Here is a 17,663-nt window from a genome sequence, read left to right as displayed (position 1 = left end):
CATTCCCATGTCCAATTTTAAAACCTGAAGTTCTCTGTTTGGGATGAAACTCCTCGGTTGTAGAAACTTTATATCAGCAGTTTAAAAGGTCTTTTGACCTTAAATCTTGATTTTTTTCCCCCTCTGGTGCAAATCTGACGTGACAGTCCTGGTTGCTGAGTTTGGAGAAAGCTGAGCGACTAGCAAAGGACTGTCCTCTTAATGTGACACCTGATGATTACGCCTCGGTTCACTGAGCTGAGTGGAGGTTCAGAGCCAGAGGAACCAGCTGTGTGTGTGTGTGTGTGTGTGTGTGTGTGTGTGTGTGTGTGTGCGTGTGTGTGCGTGCAACAGCTGTATGTGGTAAGGTGGCTGGCAGTGTGCGAGGCTGCTTTATGCCAACAACGATAATGACATGGTGCGTGTGCGGGTGAGTGTGTGTGTGTATATTGACTGAGATCCAGTGTCAAAGGGGACCAGCTGCGTGAGTGTGTGTGTGTGTGTGTTTTAGAGGACACTGTCACAGATAAAAAAAACTTAACTTCCCAGTCAGCAGTTCAGCTTCAACTTAGGTCTCTCCCTCTTTCTCTCTCTGCTTCTGCCCTTTATCGGACTTTCTTTACCCTTTTCCCTCGCTATGTTTATTTTCCCTTTCCCCTCTAGAACACACTCCGTCTTTGCCATCACTTCGTCATTCTTCCTCTCTCTCTCTCTCTGTCCTGTGTGACTCTTAGACCTCCGGTATGAGCAGTTTCAGGTCACTGCGGAGAGGCTGTCCATTACTTACTTACCATCCAGTAAAGTGGAAAATATGATTCTGTATGTGTGTGTGTGCAGTGGAGGGACTTGGTGACCCTCCGAGGCTCTCAGGGGGCTAAAAGTGAGGGTTTCAGGAAAATCTTAGTGTAGAAATCGACGTGTGTGTAGGTGTGTGTACCTGTGTAATTGGGGGGGCAGATGCAGGTGTAGTTGTTGACTCCGTCGACGCAGGTAGAGTTGTTCTCACAGTCGTTGTCTTCACAGTCGTCCGGGTTTATCTCACAACGTTGGCCCTCGAAACCTGGTGGACATGAGCAGCTACACACACACACACACACACACACACACACACACACACACACAATGCAGGTCATAAGATGGTGACTCGGCAGGATCTGAGCACACACTCCTGCTGCTGAAATGAAATCAATCAGCCAGATAAATCAGCTGCTCGACTTCACTTCCCCTTAAATTCCCCTATAAGAGCTTTAAAGAAAAACAATTTAATCTGTGTTCTGGAGGGTTTTCTTCCGTTCTGTGCCGGTTCTTACACGCCGCTGGAGCCATGGCAGATCTATATTTAGTGGTCCAACAAGAGACACCCTTTCATGCCTCATTTTATAACAGAAATGAAATTTTAACATATCTGTTCAAAGTTTAATCTAGCGCTGCCTCACATAAACCCTCTCTAGCTGTCTTATTGTGCACTAGAATTTAGAGAAAAGCAGTCGTCTCTTTTAATAGCAGGCCTTTGATTCATGACATCACTGTTGTACTTTCATTACTGAGCATCAAAAGGTGTATTTTTTTTTTTTTTGTCTATTTAACTATAAAACAAAACAAAACCACCCAGTGCTGATAATAAACAAGCTGAGATAAACTTTTTTTTTAGTTTAATGCCACCACCTGGGCAACTCTGCAGGAATTATCAAAGTGTCCTCCTCCCCTCCGTTCATCCACCTCCCTCCTCTCCCTCTCTTTCCTCCCAACACCTTCGCATATTTTACTCTCTTCTCTTCTCTCCAGCTGCTGATCTCTCTCCCTCTTCCCACCCTTATCTCAGTACGGGTAACTCCTTATAATAGATCACACAAACTCAAAGAGACACTACTTTTGGGTAAACATCACACAACCACCCACCCGCACACAGTTTGATAAATCTGACCACAGCTGTTTTCAGCGGCTCGTTCTCTTTCACAACTCTCTCCTCTGTTCAGTTAGTTCCTTCAGTGAGCCGAGTTACTTCTATTGGATGAAAAGCTTTTTGCAGCGAGGTCATCCCAAGTTGTAACCAGTGAAGTCGACATAGGAGTGCTAAAAACTGTAATTCCTTAAATGACCACTTGAGGCTGGCTACTAGAGCCAGTCAGTCCCCAGAGAGCCCCAAGTTAGAAAGTCTAATTTTACAGCAGATAATAAACATGTTTACAGCCTGGTATTATGAACGGCATTGATCTCTATAGCTAATTTTAACATTAATGAAAACTGTACAGGGGCTAAACCTATATATAACTTGTCTGTTTATATATATTTAAGACTTAAAGTTACATACAATTAATTAATTACACATTGAGTGATAAGTGGGGTGCCTTCTGTTGACAAGTTGCTATCACGGTGACAGTGGTGGCTTGGTAAGGTAACTATTACCATAAGCCCAGATTCAAAGAAAAGGTGAGAACGTGTGTAGCTGTAGCTGTCATTTAAGTGTGTTTTCAGTTCATAAAAGTCAACTGTAATGTTTAACTTGCCTAAAAAGTCTTATAATAGCATATTCCTAATTATCTGACCACTCAAAGCACTTTTTACACTACAGAGCAACATTCTTCCACACACAGGTGGCTGAGGCATTCATTCATACACAATCAGTAGGGGGAAATTTGGAGTTTTGTAAGTTGCCCAAGGATACTTGGACAAGTGGATCGGAAGAGCCAGAGATGGACCCGCCAATCTTCTAATAAATATACGACCCACTCTACCTCGGAGCCACAGCCGCCCCTCAGGAGTCTGAGTTCAGCTCTTGTGGTAAGCACATTTTGTTCAAGTGGTTTTCAGCCAGTTTTTCACGAGAAGTCCGCAGCTGGCTTTAGGATTAGCAAAATGCAAAAGTCGAGTTTTCACAATAGGGGTCAACAAACTAGTAAGTGACGTTACGGTGGCTAGGTCCATTATTTTATACAGACTTTCCGACACATTTAGCCAGAGGAGAGACTTTTCAGGACAAGTGTGCAACAGTTATCACACGCACGCGCGCATGCACGCACACACGTATTTTTAGGACACTGTACCCTCCGTCCTTCCCACTCCTCTTGCACCTGTAAATCTTATTCTATTTTTTGTATTCCTTTCATTTCACTCTCACTGACTCTTGTAATCTCATGTTGCTGCCTCACAGTCTTTTTCTCACGCTAACACTTATCTCACTCACTCTCTTTTCCCACACCATATAGGGTAAAGTCACTGGTTACCCCCTCCCTGTCCGCCTGCTGGTTTCAGAAAGCTGCATTTAAAACTGGGTTGAACAATTTTTGACCTGTGGAGGTCAGAAAGATATAGAATCAAACTAAGCCTCTGAGATACTATAAGTTTATTAAGCCGCAATGGATAACATATTAGCATCTTGTTGTTTACTTCTACACATTCAGCAAACCTGGAACGACATGGAATCATCTTTTTGCCAAACTAAAATCCACAAACACTTCAGCTGTGGTTTGGTCTCCATAACTAAGTGCTACAGAGCTGCAGCAATGGAAAATGGAAATGGAAAAACTTTCCATGCAACATGTAATTGGTTGTCTATTTGCATTAACTCAGATACAAAAGTACACCTGTCTCATCTGTCTCAATTACAAACCTGCCAAGAAGAGGCGCGCATGATTCGCTCTAGTTGAGACATACATTTACCCTTTTTTTATTGCACAAATAAAATATCAGTTTTGGGTGTGGCTACATTTATTTTTTAAGATTTTTTTATAGCTTTTGCCTTCAATTTACAGGACAGCTTGAGCCTGATGGGGGGAGAAGGAAAGGGGTCATGCAGCAAACAGCTGCAGGTTTGAGTTGAACCCGCTGCTGCTGCGGCGAGAACACAGCTGATGAACATGGGCGCTCTATGTGGCTACATTTTTAATTGGTTTAATTTTGTAAAATTGTTACATTAATAAGCTGCCTTTTGTGTGCATAAATGGCTTCAACAGAAAGGGAGTGAAGACAGAAAAAGAGAGAGGGAATCAGACTAATTATAAAAGAAAGAAGCAAGAACAGAAGAAGAAAAGATATTAAGTTTACACACAAGAAACACAGGACAAAGAAATACAAATGAGAAGAAGACTGCCGGCCCTGACAGGGTCAGAGAGCACTGTTCCTCCAATCACATCCCGGTCGTGACATTTAAAGGATATAGTTTGACAAATGGGTCCCTGCTAAGAACCGAGGCTAATTGGTTTTATTGCATATCCCCAACTGATTATATCACATGTTAAAATGTCAAAGGGGTCTGGCCTCCCACTTATTCTGTCTTCCTCTCTCTTGTTCTCTCTGTGTGTCTCAGAGGGCACCTGATCTACCTGTGTTGGTATTAACATTAAGAGAAGATCTGTAAAGGGTAAAGAGACCCCTAATAGCATTACCACGCGGGACGTTAAAGGCCAGACCCACATCAAAGTTTTACAAAGGGCAAAGGCCTTGTTAAGGGGCTAGAGGAAGAGACAAATCTGGTAAGATATTTATGACAATTGTTTCAATCAAAATGTCTGTTTGACACAAGTGTGGGACAAAGACAGACAGTGGTGACCTGTATGGGGCAAGGGTACACACACACTTATATTTGTGTGTGAATAGTTCACACCGTTTGTGTTATTGACTGACTTTGTTGCTTTAAAGGGTTAGATGGCATTTGTCAAAGTTGAACAATAACACAAACAAACTAACCAATTGTTGCCATGGAGGACCGTCAGCCGCCATGTGCAGCGAGGTAAAATCACTGTTTTTATCAAAGAAGAGAAAAAACGACTTTCACTTTCAGTTCTGTGCCCCATCTGAAATCGCTGTCTGACAGCAAGGTAAAGCAGTGAAGGCATCTTAAATATAGCATAAACTTAAAATGATATTCTCAATGAGGATTCTCAGCCGTCAAGCTCATGGTAATTCTGAGTGCTATTTCTTCAGTGCAGTTCAAAGCTTTGACCTGAAGAAGCCGCTCAGATGAAACTCCAGCAAGTCCAGATGCCTACGATAGAGCACTTAGAATTAGAGTGACATCGATTTTTTTTTAGGTGGCTAAAATACGTCCTCCACAGCAGTACATTGTTCAACTTCCATGGCGGTAATTCTGCTGCCTTTTTTTGTTAAAATACACCAAATTAAAAACTCATACTACATCATACAATCTGTTTTTAATTAATCACATTTCAATATCTTTGATGGCATTTTAATTTGTGGTCTGCTGTTTCAGTTACATTTTGTCCCCTGGCATTATGTCCAAATCAAGCCTGGAGGTGTGAAAGGCAAGTTTGCGATCCTGTATGGGCTCCTTTCTGCACTCCCTCACCAGCTGCCACTGAGAGGCTCTCGACCCCCGGCGCCTCCAGGAGCTGCTCTGCAGCCAGGAGTCAAACTGTGATTGTGTTGGGCAGCTCCCAGGTGTGAATGTGTGAAGCTGTATGAATGTGAAACAGCAGTCGCTGGAAAGGAGCGAGCAAGTGCAGTAAGCTTTCCCCGGATAAAAATAGATGGAAAAAAAAGGGGTCAAGCACATAATACACTGTGGGTTATTTATGCTGTACATCAGCTTAAAATCCTAAATAGCAAAGTTTCTTATGGATGTGGTTTTAAAATGGTTAATTATGGAACTTCTGAAAGAATTTTTCCACAGTACATATATTTTGGAAATAATTATTTGTTCAACATTTGATTTGAGCACATGGATTGCAACATATGCTAAAACCTTTCACTGGACGGTTAATCGATCAGAATGGGACAGTCTGATACTGCTGGGTTGCTGCATGAATTTTCACTACAGAGGAATTAAAAATTCTGCACTATTAACTTGTGTGAAGGCTTAACATAAAAAGGAACAATGCTCTCTATACATTAACTTTCATGGGCCTGAACTGAAACACAAAACACACAGATTTACATTTACACTTGTGTGCTGACGATTATGCGAAAATTAAATGCTCCCATCCACAGATTCTCCTTTCTTTTAATTATTAATCATGCTCTAATTAATGATGAAATTTAAAAAATATCCATCAAATGCAGGTTATACTGTACTGCATGCTAATGTCTGAGGTCTTTTGTCCCATCAGCAGCTAGATTTTTAAACAAGTTGTCTTACTGCAATTCATATCACAGTGACATCTGCTGTATGTACTTATGTCTGTTGATTGTATTATATTATGATGCTGGTTGTGTATGACTTTAGTTGTGTCGACTACTGATGCAAACCAAACTGTCCCTCGGGAACAATAAAGACTTTCTAATCTAATCATGTGTGTTTAATCACAATATAGATAACACACATGTACATTATGGGAAAATAGTCTGCTGAACACAGTGTGTCGACGAATTACTGCAGAATCAGTTTAGACACACTGACAGAAGTTTAAAACATCCTTTTAAACGAGTGTAGAGGTCAGAGAGGGCACAAGGATTTAATGAGCTGCCCAAATGGGAGTTCCTCGCCTGAGAGGTCCCCTCTCTTCCTGTCTACCCCCCCCAACACATACACACTGGCAGGAAAACACATCATAAGGTCAAAGTGAGTTGTTATCTCGGGTAATGCGTCGTCCAGTGAAGACTGTCCACTCTAATCACGCTGTCTATATTTCTGGGGGCCGAGTAAAGTTAATTTTCTCTTTAGATGAGAATACAGGGTGAGGGTTTTAAAATGTCTGCGCTAATAATGTGGAGCGGCGGGGGAGAAAGGGCAATAAGATTTGACCCACAGTGTAAATGAATTCCCAAAGGACTTCTTCAAAACGCCATTTTCTTGTTTTATTCTTCTCACTCTTCTCCATGCTGTTCAAAAACTGAAATGGGTTTGTGGTTTGAAATACCAAACGAGCTGTATTGAAAACTGGGCAGATGGTTGGTTTCATAAACACCATCAAATGCAAACGCAATCCTTTTTCTAAAGTATTGAAAACTACAACATGTTTTAAATCATAACGTAAATCATATAATGATAATAATTACATAAGAGCAGTGATGTCTTTAGTCCTGGGAGTGCGAGCTTCAGCTCTAAATGTTTTCTAAATAGCCCAGGATGTAAATACATATTCTATATATATTTATCAAATATGAGAATAGGCCCTGCTAATAAAAAAACCCTGGCTCTAAGAATATGGCATTCAGTTCTTACTTGCACTTAAACAAATGTATTTAGTTACTTTCCCCCACCAAATTATACATTTATTTTTCCATCTCTGGTCACTATATTTTCAGTAATAGTATTTGTAAAGTATTCTGTACTCCTAATTAATAACAACTGCTAATCAGTTTTAAGGGTGAATAAGGTGCCAGAGTGCATATCCATTAAAAAAACAAAAAAAAAACCAAACAAACTGCAAGATCCTCCTGAACCCCCATACTGAAGTCTGGGCTGGGCCCCCAATGTCCAAAAATTAAAGAAATACCCTTATATAAGACATTCTAGGAAACACCAGATACTCAGATATTTGTACCTGAAGTGGTCTTCATGGCCGGGCTGAATGTGGCACGTTCCTCCGTTCGAGCAGGGGAAACTAATACAGGCATTGATTGGGATTTCACAGTTTTGACCCTGGAAGAGAGGACAAGGCAAAAAAAAAAAAAAAGTTAATAATTGAACAATGGGTATCTAAATTCTAGAGATAATTTCACTATTCAAACAAAGTCAGTTTAAGTCCATGACTGCATTCAAATCACTTCACTACCAACTCCTATTTACACCATCACTCTGAATCAACAGCTTTTGGTGCATGAGATATTTCCTCCCTGTGGCTCACCTTTACGTTCTCCTCTCTGCCGCTGATCTTCATTTAAACCGACACACAACAAACAGTGGAGCTAATAAGCTATATGCTAATGGTGGGAAACAAAAAGCCTAACTGTTGGGTGCCCCCGCCGTGCAGAGATGAGAGGACTCTCTGGCACCGGCCTAACGACTGAGCGCAGTTGGCAGTGTTTCGGGGGTGGGAAGCTGTTGAGGGATCATGTTTTTGTCGTAACAATGAGAAAACTCCTGCTGGTTGGTTGTGTGTTCCCAGTGGAGAGAGGGGCGGTGGATCTTGTGAACCTTGCTGTGCATTACTGTATGGCTTCATATTGAGTTAGGCAGTCTGGTAAAGAAAGAGCTTGTTACTATTAACCCATTGGTGTCCACAGATTATAATGAGTATGATAGGAAAATGCCACATGTGTTCTGATTGGTCTAAAGTCTTGAAATCTGGTACGGACTAACAGTAGGAATCACCAGAGAACCACAACATGATACTGTCAAAATACTTTAGTCACAATTCAATATTACTGTGATTTTAAATGTTTGGTGATATGCTGAGTATCGAATGAAATATGTGGCAATTTATGACCCTTTTTAACTGCAAATAAGGAAAATGTTGTCAACTCATGTTTTATCTAATAAGTTTTCAGTCTGTTCATCTTACTTCAGTCATTTTTATTGCAGTAAAATGTATCTAAAAAACAAGTAATTGAATAACTCCAGCAGGTTACCAAGAGTTTAATTTGTATACCTGAAGAATGTATATGATCAAAGAGAGCAATGCTTTGTGTCTGTTTATCGATATATAGCCACACAAAATATTGCAATACTTTGCTGAATCAATTTTTCCCCGCCCCTATTATGGACATACTTTGGGCAAGTATCTAAAAGTACAACTTTAATATTATTGGACCACATGAGAAATCACACTTTTATCAATTGTCAAGATTTTTCAAAAATGAGGAAAAATGCTACATTTTGTTTATTTAATGTCTTCTGTATTTATTTTTTACACAGCATATGTGTGCTTATATTTGATTTTTAACTTTTTCTTTTCATACTTCATTTAGTCTTTAGGCACATGAGAAAACAGTTTTTTCATAAAGTATTACGAAATATATATATTTAACTTTAGTTCCATGTGCTTTAAGACTACGTGATAAGAATATGATAAGAAAAACGTATGTTTCAGCCAAACAATTTCACCGATTTTGATCATTTTCACAGATATTTGCTAAGCAATGCCAAGATAACACCTCCACCACATTCAGAATTTCAGTTACGGGCACAAATAGATAAAAAATATATTTAACAACGTTTGCAAACCCTTGAATTTCATTCTTTTTACTATCTTGCAGCATCAAATCATAATGTATCTGTCAGGTTTAATTTGTGGGAAACACTGACCACAATTGACGTGCAATTAACATTTTTTGACCTAGGATGTTGTCTGCAGGTGTTTTTCGACGAAAAACAAAGGTAGAGCAGACAGTTTTTTGTAATTTCCTTTTCGGCTTTGGGATCTTTTTCAATATTTTAGTTGTGGTGAAAGAAAACAGCCTGCAGAAAGATAGAGGCTATTCTGGTTGGTTGATCTAAAAATACAGCAATTTCTTAACCAACTGCAGTTTTTCCTACGCTTTCATTATTTTTATTTTTATTTCTCCCTCCTTCATTTGTGTGTACAGTGCAATATGCAAAAATGTCCACAGAAACAGTGTGTACGGCACAGCCTAGCGCCTCGATTCATTGCTCTTCTCACCACACACCTGTTTTCTAAATAAACAGCTTTTACTCTGAACTATATCATGTATCAGAGTGCTACACACACACACACACACACACACACACACACACACACTTTTTCTCCACATCGAGCCCTGAGGCTGTAGTTTTAATTTCAAACCGCCAAACCTTTGGCCGCCAACACACCCACTTCCTCTGATCAAAGTGGAGAAGCGGACGTTTATTCTTGTTTTCCTTCTCCATCCATCTTCATTATTCCTCCTCTCTTTTCTTTCTTTCTTACTGAAGATCTTTGTTCACTCTCTCTTTCTTTTTACCTCTCTCTCTCTCTCCCTATTCCTTTCTTTCAGATGTTTTCATTTCCATTTCTCTCACAACATTTGCACCTTTACAATATCTCTTTTCTTATATATCTAACTGTGTCACTCTAAGTTTCCCTCCCTTCTTCCTCTCGCTTTCTCTTCGCCCTCCTTTGTTCTCTGCTGCTCCTTCTTTGATTCCTCCAACACATTTTAATTAATGTTGTCCCAGTGGACACAGAAAGGAAAACATACACACACACACACACACACACGTGCACACACACACACACACACACACACACACACACACACACACACACACACACACACACACACACATACACACATACACACACCCTGTTTCCCAGTCTGTGACCTTGGCAAGTGATGTTTTAATTAAAAGCAAGACTAAGGCTTTGTCCTCCTGTAAAAGCCCAAAGGTTATGAGGTGTGTGTGTACACATGAGGCCATGAGTGTATCTTTAAACTGCTCACATACACACACACACAAGCAGAAGCACCCACAGAGGCTTGAACCCACTGATCCCTACACACACACACACACATGCAAACACAGTGACTGGTAATCCATCATGGACGCATACAAACATGAGTCCACACACACAGACACACACGCACGCACGCACGCACGCACGCACGCACGCACGCACGCACACACACACACACACACTACAAATTGCCCCTTCACTAGTAGATTTGCATGTCTTCGCTAACGCAGGGGTCTTGACAATTATTACACCCTTCGTCTTCTGATCAGTCAATACTCCAAGTGCAGCCAGCTGCAGTCATCATTTCTCTATTGACGAACAGGTGGATACATTATGCATGCAAGGCCGCGGCTAAGCCTGATAATACTGCTAATACCAGCAGATTATGCAGCAAGGCTATCCATCTAGGATACTGTTCACTCATACAGCCAATTCCATGAATCGGGCAGCAAAAGTAACATTTTTTTGAGTGCCGTGCGACACCCAGATTTTATAATTCACGAGCTTTAGAATACAGAGGATCGACTAAATAATGATCTTTTGGACTGTAGCTGGTAGCGATCAGGAGATAGAGCATAGCATTTATATTGTCAAGGTTCAGGATTGATTTGTACTGCTTCCACACCCGATAAAGTATTTTTTGATGAGCCACTTTTTGGATGCCCCTGACATTTCATAGAGGATGAAAGAGGTGATGGAAGAGGTGAGGAACTTCATTAGTCTGGTACGGCACAGTGCATTCTGGTAGTTGTAGGCTATCTACCTTTTGAGCATAAGCCAACATCACAGCCTGTTTTCTCCATTTTCTCTTTCCATGCAGCAACAATTTCTAAAGTATTTCTGTTTTTCTGCTGCAGAGAGCCTATTTTTATGTGAGGACTCTATTTGTATAAGTGAAATACCCCTTTAACCCTTTAAAACATCAACACATTGATTTCTTCCAAAAACATTAAAAGAAGGCAACAAGCAACTTAACAAGAAATGGCGCAAAAGGTTTAAAGACATTTGTCAAAAGTTACAAGTAAATTACATGTGAGTAGGCAAAAAATGACCTTGAAGAAGTGCTGAAACTTTTTTTTCTGTACTATAGTTTTAAATATACAATTATAAGAATTATAAATGTAGTCTTCTGGACATTTTTCCCTAAATATTTTGGATAATAACTGCAGCCAGCTAATTGTCCTGTCATTTCCTTGTCTCCTTTAACTATATTTTTTGCAGTTTATGAGACATTTCTTGCAAAGTTACTCATTATGTTTTTCCCCATGTTTTGGAAAGAAAGATTTAAATTCAGGTGAAGGGTGTCTGAATGCAGCACAAGGAAACCGTTGTTGATCCAGGTGTTAAAGGGTTAACGATACCCCACCACCTGCCTGTATCTAGAGTGTCTCACCTTGAATCCATAGGGACATGTGCAGTGGTAGGATCCAGTAGCATCGGAGACACAGGTGCCATTGTTCTGGCAGGGTGCTGCCAGGCAGGGGGCGCACTTTGACATCAGGCTGATATCTACTGGACCTGAGAGGGATAACAAACAGAAGCAGATGAAAGGAGTAAAGAGGAGGAGGGGAGAGCAGGGATGAAGATAAGGAGGTAGAAATGGAGCAAAGTAAAGTGTCAAAGGCAGAGACGTACATATTTAGTCACGATGTGCTAAAAGGCGCTCCCACAGACTTCATTTAATGGATGGTGTGCTGAGAAAAGGCTTTACGGGATAAGAAAAGTAAGAGCTTAGCAGGGCAATAAATGTGATTTGTCTCAGAGGCCGGGGCACGTAGAAGCAAGAGGAAGAGGAAGAGCGTTTTTGATTCAGTGTGATGATGTAACAAGAGTGTGATCTCAGCACCTGAGTCACAGTCCACTTTTTACTTTTCTGCTCCAACACTTCTTCTTACATACATGCACAGCAACTTTGCCACTGTGTTAAAGTTTCTTTGTAAATGCAGAATCATAGTTTTCAAGATGGACTTTTTCCTGTGTGTAAAAAGTCTACTTTAAAAGTCTTTCCCCTCTGGTCTGATACCGGGGGAGCCCTGCGGCAGGTAATGTTAGAGGCCAGTTTCTGCTGTAGTCGGTTCTGTATGACTAGAATACATCTGAGGGGACTGAGGTGTTTGTTGTTGCGCATTCTTTATCGATGAACAGAGGCAATCCTCCTGTAGAAAACAACACGCTGTATCACTGGCCGAGCTGAACCAACAACACAAACAACCTCACACACAGAGCAACAGTCCTTGATACATAAAGGCTTGATTGTCTGGTGCAAGTTAGTTTTCAGAAAGGTAACAACTCTTCAACAACTGCTGTATTTACACAAACACCTTGAGGTAACTCAGAGTGGCTCACTCAGAATAATATGATTCGCGTTAAAGCCTTCCTCTCTTATTCTCAGCTGGTTGTTGCCTCCGAGCCTGAAAAAGTATCTGAAGTGTGTTCAATATCTCAATAAACTTAACTTCTTTTAAAAGAGACAATCTCATTTAGTCCTCTGAAGTGGTGGAGAGGCTACACAGTAGACCCTGGCGTAAATAACAGACGTTTAATTTCTTCCATACTGCTGGAGCCACTCCCAGCATGCACTGGGTGAGAAGCAGGGTGCACTTATAGAAATAAATGAGTGGAACAGGCATTCACATTCAAATAAACATAGCAGGTGTGGATGTATAAAGAGACCTGGAAACTGCGATGGAGGCGGGACCCATTCCATCTATGAAAGGTGCTCAGTGGCGCAAAAAGTGAAAAAAAGCTCTTTTTCCTTAATATGATATTACCCGGAAAATCTGCGCTGCCTCTGCATCAGCCGGTTGAGACAGCTACTTCTGGTTTAGCGCTCCAATAACTGAGTTAGACTTGTGGGTCTTCTAGACCTTCCAAATGTTACTGAACAAAACTGATTAAACCCTGAAGGGAAACATCTCATTTTAGGGGGGTTGTCACACTCAAAAAATGTATCTACAGACATCTCATTTGTCACGTAAGCCTATGGGAAAAATTTGTTGTCATCATACCAAATAACAACCATCACCACTTTCTCTTATGCTACTAAAATGACCACAGCAATCACTACAGTATCCGCTCTGCTCATTCTATTTCTATGGGTAACAAAGACAAAAAGAGACGGAAACACACTCACACTCACTCTGAGACCAAAGGGAAACTTAAAGTTTGTGATTTTCATAATGGACTGCCCCAAAGACTTCTTGGCGTTAGCTAGCTACTGGTCTAAAATGTCCAAAATCATGTAAATATAAAACCATTGGCAGCCCTCTTCTTTCGAGTTACCCTGAGACTGGATAAAAGTACAACTATTGGCCAGCAGACTGCCTAAAGACAAAACCCAGAGCAAAGGAAGGGAAGTAAATCTGTGTGATTTACCTCCCTTCCTCTGGTCTGGCTTCTCTGCTGGAACGCTACAAGGTCAAGAATAAATTACAATCTAAACAAGTAAAAGGATCAAACTTCTTGGCTGAGATAATATGACCGAAATGGATCAGACAACTGCTTAGTTACTTTAGAAAGAGTCATAACACAGAACTGATTCACTCTGTATACAGCAGCGGACACTGACGTGATTTCTACTGCCACTAACCCCGGTTTAAATCACCTCTCTGTGTATTTATCTGACTGAATCTAGGGATTAATCCAGAGCTAAAACAGGTCAACAGTAGGCAGGTTTCCATTAATCCTCAAATTGCGCAAATTGAAATGATAAAATATGCCTAATGGAAACATGTCAGTTTTGACAGAAACTCCCATTTATCGCAAAAAAGTTTCTCCGCTCACATGAGGTGGAATGTCAGGTGATTGTAGAAAGCCATATTTCACAAAACTGAAATGGAAACACTTTTTTGGCTTTGACAGGTCACATGATGCTATGGCTTTGTCGGCAGGAGCTAGATCCCTCGGACATGATGCAGCAGGTGCTACAAGAGCTGTTACTGCATCGCATAACTCTTCAAAAGTTGAGCGGTTCGTCTCAAAGTTTTAAATCCACAATTCCTCGTGGACTATCACCTCCCTGAAATCCCTGATATGTGGCCTTTTGCATGTATAAGGGGCTTGCCTTTCAATTATCGCTCGCATAACACGCCCATGTGCAGAATTAAGAGGAGACTGTTTACCTTTACACTGAAATCTGTTGAGTGGTGTGGTGAGCAGGAGCCTGTCAGCCATGTCAGGAGGTCCAGTACAGCGAGCGATGCCTACACAAAAACAACAGCGTACTCTGCAACTCTCTTCTACACAGTGTGACATGTACATAAAAGAAAATGCAATATTTTGGTTACAGGTATTTAAAAAAACACGTTGATGGTGATCTTACCAGGCTCTTTGAAGCCGGCTTTAACCCACTGAGAGAGCCAGCGCAGGTCACAGTTACAGTACAGAGGGTTGGCACCAAGAGCCCTAAACACACACACAATTCAAAGAATAATCCACGACAAAGACACTTGTAAACACCAACAGATGAATGAGGCTGCACTTACAGGTGTGACAGAGAGGTGAGGTGGTTGAAAGCTCCTTCTGGTATAGTTGAAAGGTCGTTACCATGTAGAGTGCTGAAGGAGAGAGAGAGAATATGAATATTAAACACAAAACTAACCTTGTTACATATTCAAGAGTCACTTTTTGACCCCTTGTTAATTTTAATTTGTAGTTTAATTAATTTGATTAAGTATTCTTTATAATCATATTTTTGCAGTGAGGAGAATAATGTGAAACTGCATTTTGACCTTTGACTTTAACCCACAGTGCTGCTTTTTCTTACTGCTGCTTACACTCATACTGTGCACATAGACTGCATAAAAATAATGGATGTTGTCACCAACCATTTGTTTGTGAACTCCAGCTCTGAAGCGTCAAGACTGGCATTTTGGTTGTCACCATCTCGGATTTTTGAAGCCAGAAGTAAGTGTATTTGGACAAAAGGGGGAAACTGTGGAAGAGCGAGCGGTGGCTCAGACTCATAGACTGTGGTGACGCCTCGCAGACAGTCTGTCACTCAAGCGGCCCTTCCTTTAATTAACTTTAAGCCTTAATACAATTTTAATAGGTGAGTTAAATAAAAATTCAGCCCCATACAGCTGTAATGAATTAATTTCTTTTGAATCAGGTTGTAAATTAAGATTACTTTTGATGTAAAATTGGGCATTTTATCATGGGGGTTTAAGGGGATGGACTTGTTTTTGGAGTCAAATGGCCATTTGAGAACCGTCAGTCATGCCAGTCTTCATGCTTGTACTATGACTAACGCCATGTTCACACTAGAGGCAGAAGTGCCCGATATGTCAAAGACCCTGCAGCCGCCTGTCAGCAGTTATCTGGCCATTCATGCATATTTCGTCATTTATCATGATCAGATCATTTATGTCATATGTAAAACAGACTTTATGTCGTTCATTATATACTATCAGTGTGTTTTCCAGCCAGATTCACTTATGGTTTGTGGAAAAAATAGACCACGCGAAAAGACTATTGCTGCAGATTGCAAGCTAGCGACGAAGGTTGGAGTCGCTGCGTGTCCAGTATGAAAGGATGCCGGCTGCACTGCATCATAAACTGTCATGCTTCCCAGCGCTTCTGCGTCAAGTGTGAAACCTGCTTAATGCTGCAACTATGACTTCTACTACAGCTGTACTGAACAACTACTGAGGCGTCATTTAGGTAAGACCGCGCTGTGTTGTCCACTCTGGTTGTCAGTCAACACAGATCCAAATGACCTGGCATGGGTTAACAGATCCCAATGAACTACCTTCACAATGTAAACTTTATCTATTTTGGACTGAGTGCATATACTTTTGTAATAGACATAAACGCGTACCTCACAAGAGGGCGCCCCCGTCCCAAACAGCAAGACATCTTCACATTTTTTACATTTAGAACAAAATGGTGAAGCTGTGTTTAAGGCTTACCCATCGATGACACACTTATGACTAATTTTACAATGAATATCTAAATAAACCTGCTGCCTCACAGCCATCATATCAGAAGTAAATGGAACTGACAGCCAAGCTGCCTAGTGCCAAATTTTCAGCAAACTAATACACCACCCCTGACTAGCTGCATGCTAAATTATTTAAATTATTTCTGGTTCCTCAGCTGCAGACACACCATCATCCCCTTCTATAATGGAAAATAAATAAAATATTTATGAAAGAAAAACATAAAATAAACAGAAAGCTTATTTTCATCGTCAGGCAATAAAGCTTGTCCTGGTCTCTGAGTGGAATATAAACTGTCTCATATGGTCATCAGGCAGGCTCTGGTGTGTGTGTGTGTGTGTGTGTGTGTGTGTGTGTGTGTGTGTGTGCATGAGAAAAAAAATCTCTGTGTCAAAGGGACAAACTGCAGGCTGTGATGTGTATCGGTGTGAGCATGTGCATTTCTGTTTTGTGCCTTTGGGTTTTTGTGCATGTGTTTGTGCACGTAGATGTGTATGTGTGTGTCAGAAACTTTTATCTCCAAGGGCTCAGAGACTGTAGAGTGTGTGTGTGTCCTTTGTGTCTCGCCATTTGAGTGTGTTGCCTGCTGGATATAAGTTCACATTCCATTAGAGCGAAGGGCTGTAGCAGGGGACAGCTATCAAACCACCACTATTGGAAAAGTGTGCGTGTTTGTGTATGTGTGTGTGTGTGTGTGTGTGTGTGTGTGTGTGTGTGTGTGTGTTTGTGTGCATAATTCAGTTTGTGCATGTTCAGGTCTGTGTGTACTTGAGTGTGTAGCTGTGCATGCAAGTGTACAAGTGTGTGTGCTGAACGTCTGTGTATCCATGCAACTTTTGTGCATCACTGTGTGTGTGTATGTGTGTTTGTGCATCTATGTACGGTGGTCTAACAGCCCCCGCGTAAGGCTGGCCCAGAGGGGGTTGTGGGTAATGAGGAAGTGACAGTGATGGCTGCCTGGCAACCAGTTGCTATGCGGGGGCAGAGAGGGATCAGTCCCCACGGCAACATCAACTAAAATGAAAGGAAGAAAGGAGGGAGGAAACAAAAAAAGGCAATAACTAAACTTCTGCAAGGTGAAACCCTCATAAGAGAAACAGTCGATACATAGAGAACAGGCCAGAGACAAAGCTGACTTCTCAGAGGGAGAAACACTGACTTTTCTCTTTTTAACAAACTGTGGTGGCCAAAGTCCAGGAAGAAATGTCTCCAGAGAATAAGACAAGGTAAAAATATCAGAACTCCAATCATTATTTCATGTTGATAAGACTTACTTTGAACTATACTTCCAATTGCCAGAAAAAATAACGGTATTGTACGTTTCTGCAAACCATGGACAAATTATATTTGCAAGTATGTGCAAGTATGTAGCAGATAAGTTGAAACTTTAAATTTGGTCAACATTTGGCTAACACTTCATTATTGTTAGGAAAATAACCTGTTTTGGCTA

The 17,663-nt window shown here is 41.0% G+C and overlaps 1 protein-coding gene across 2 annotated transcripts in view; it reads right to left on the bottom strand.

Annotated features, from left to right (window-relative positions):
• The window catches only part of slit3 (slit homolog 3 (Drosophila)), a 334,139-nt gene that overhangs the window by 30,904 nt on the left and 285,572 nt on the right, over positions 1–17,663 (bottom strand). For both annotated transcript variants that reach the window (XM_042492991.2, XM_088080859.1), the window contains 6 exons: positions 14,759–14,830; positions 14,596–14,678; positions 14,396–14,476; positions 11,668–11,792; positions 7,422–7,519; positions 917–1,056 (listed from right to left, as the gene is read on the bottom strand). In XM_042492991.2, coding sequence (XP_042348925.1) covers positions 917–1,056; positions 7,422–7,519; positions 11,668–11,792; positions 14,396–14,476; positions 14,596–14,678; positions 14,759–14,830 — 599 coding nt within the window. The remainder of the gene's footprint in view (positions 1–916; positions 1,057–7,421; positions 7,520–11,667; positions 11,793–14,395; positions 14,477–14,595; positions 14,679–14,758; positions 14,831–17,663) is intronic.

Source organism: Plectropomus leopardus, chromosome 8 (genome assembly GCF_026936395.1).
Source record: "Plectropomus leopardus strain MGB_pleo_1.0 chromosome 8, ASM2693639v1, whole genome shotgun sequence".
NCBI classification, from domain to species: domain Eukaryota; kingdom Metazoa; phylum Chordata; class Actinopteri; order Perciformes; family Serranidae; genus Plectropomus; species Plectropomus leopardus.
This window is presented reverse-complemented; position numbering and strand designations above follow the sequence as displayed.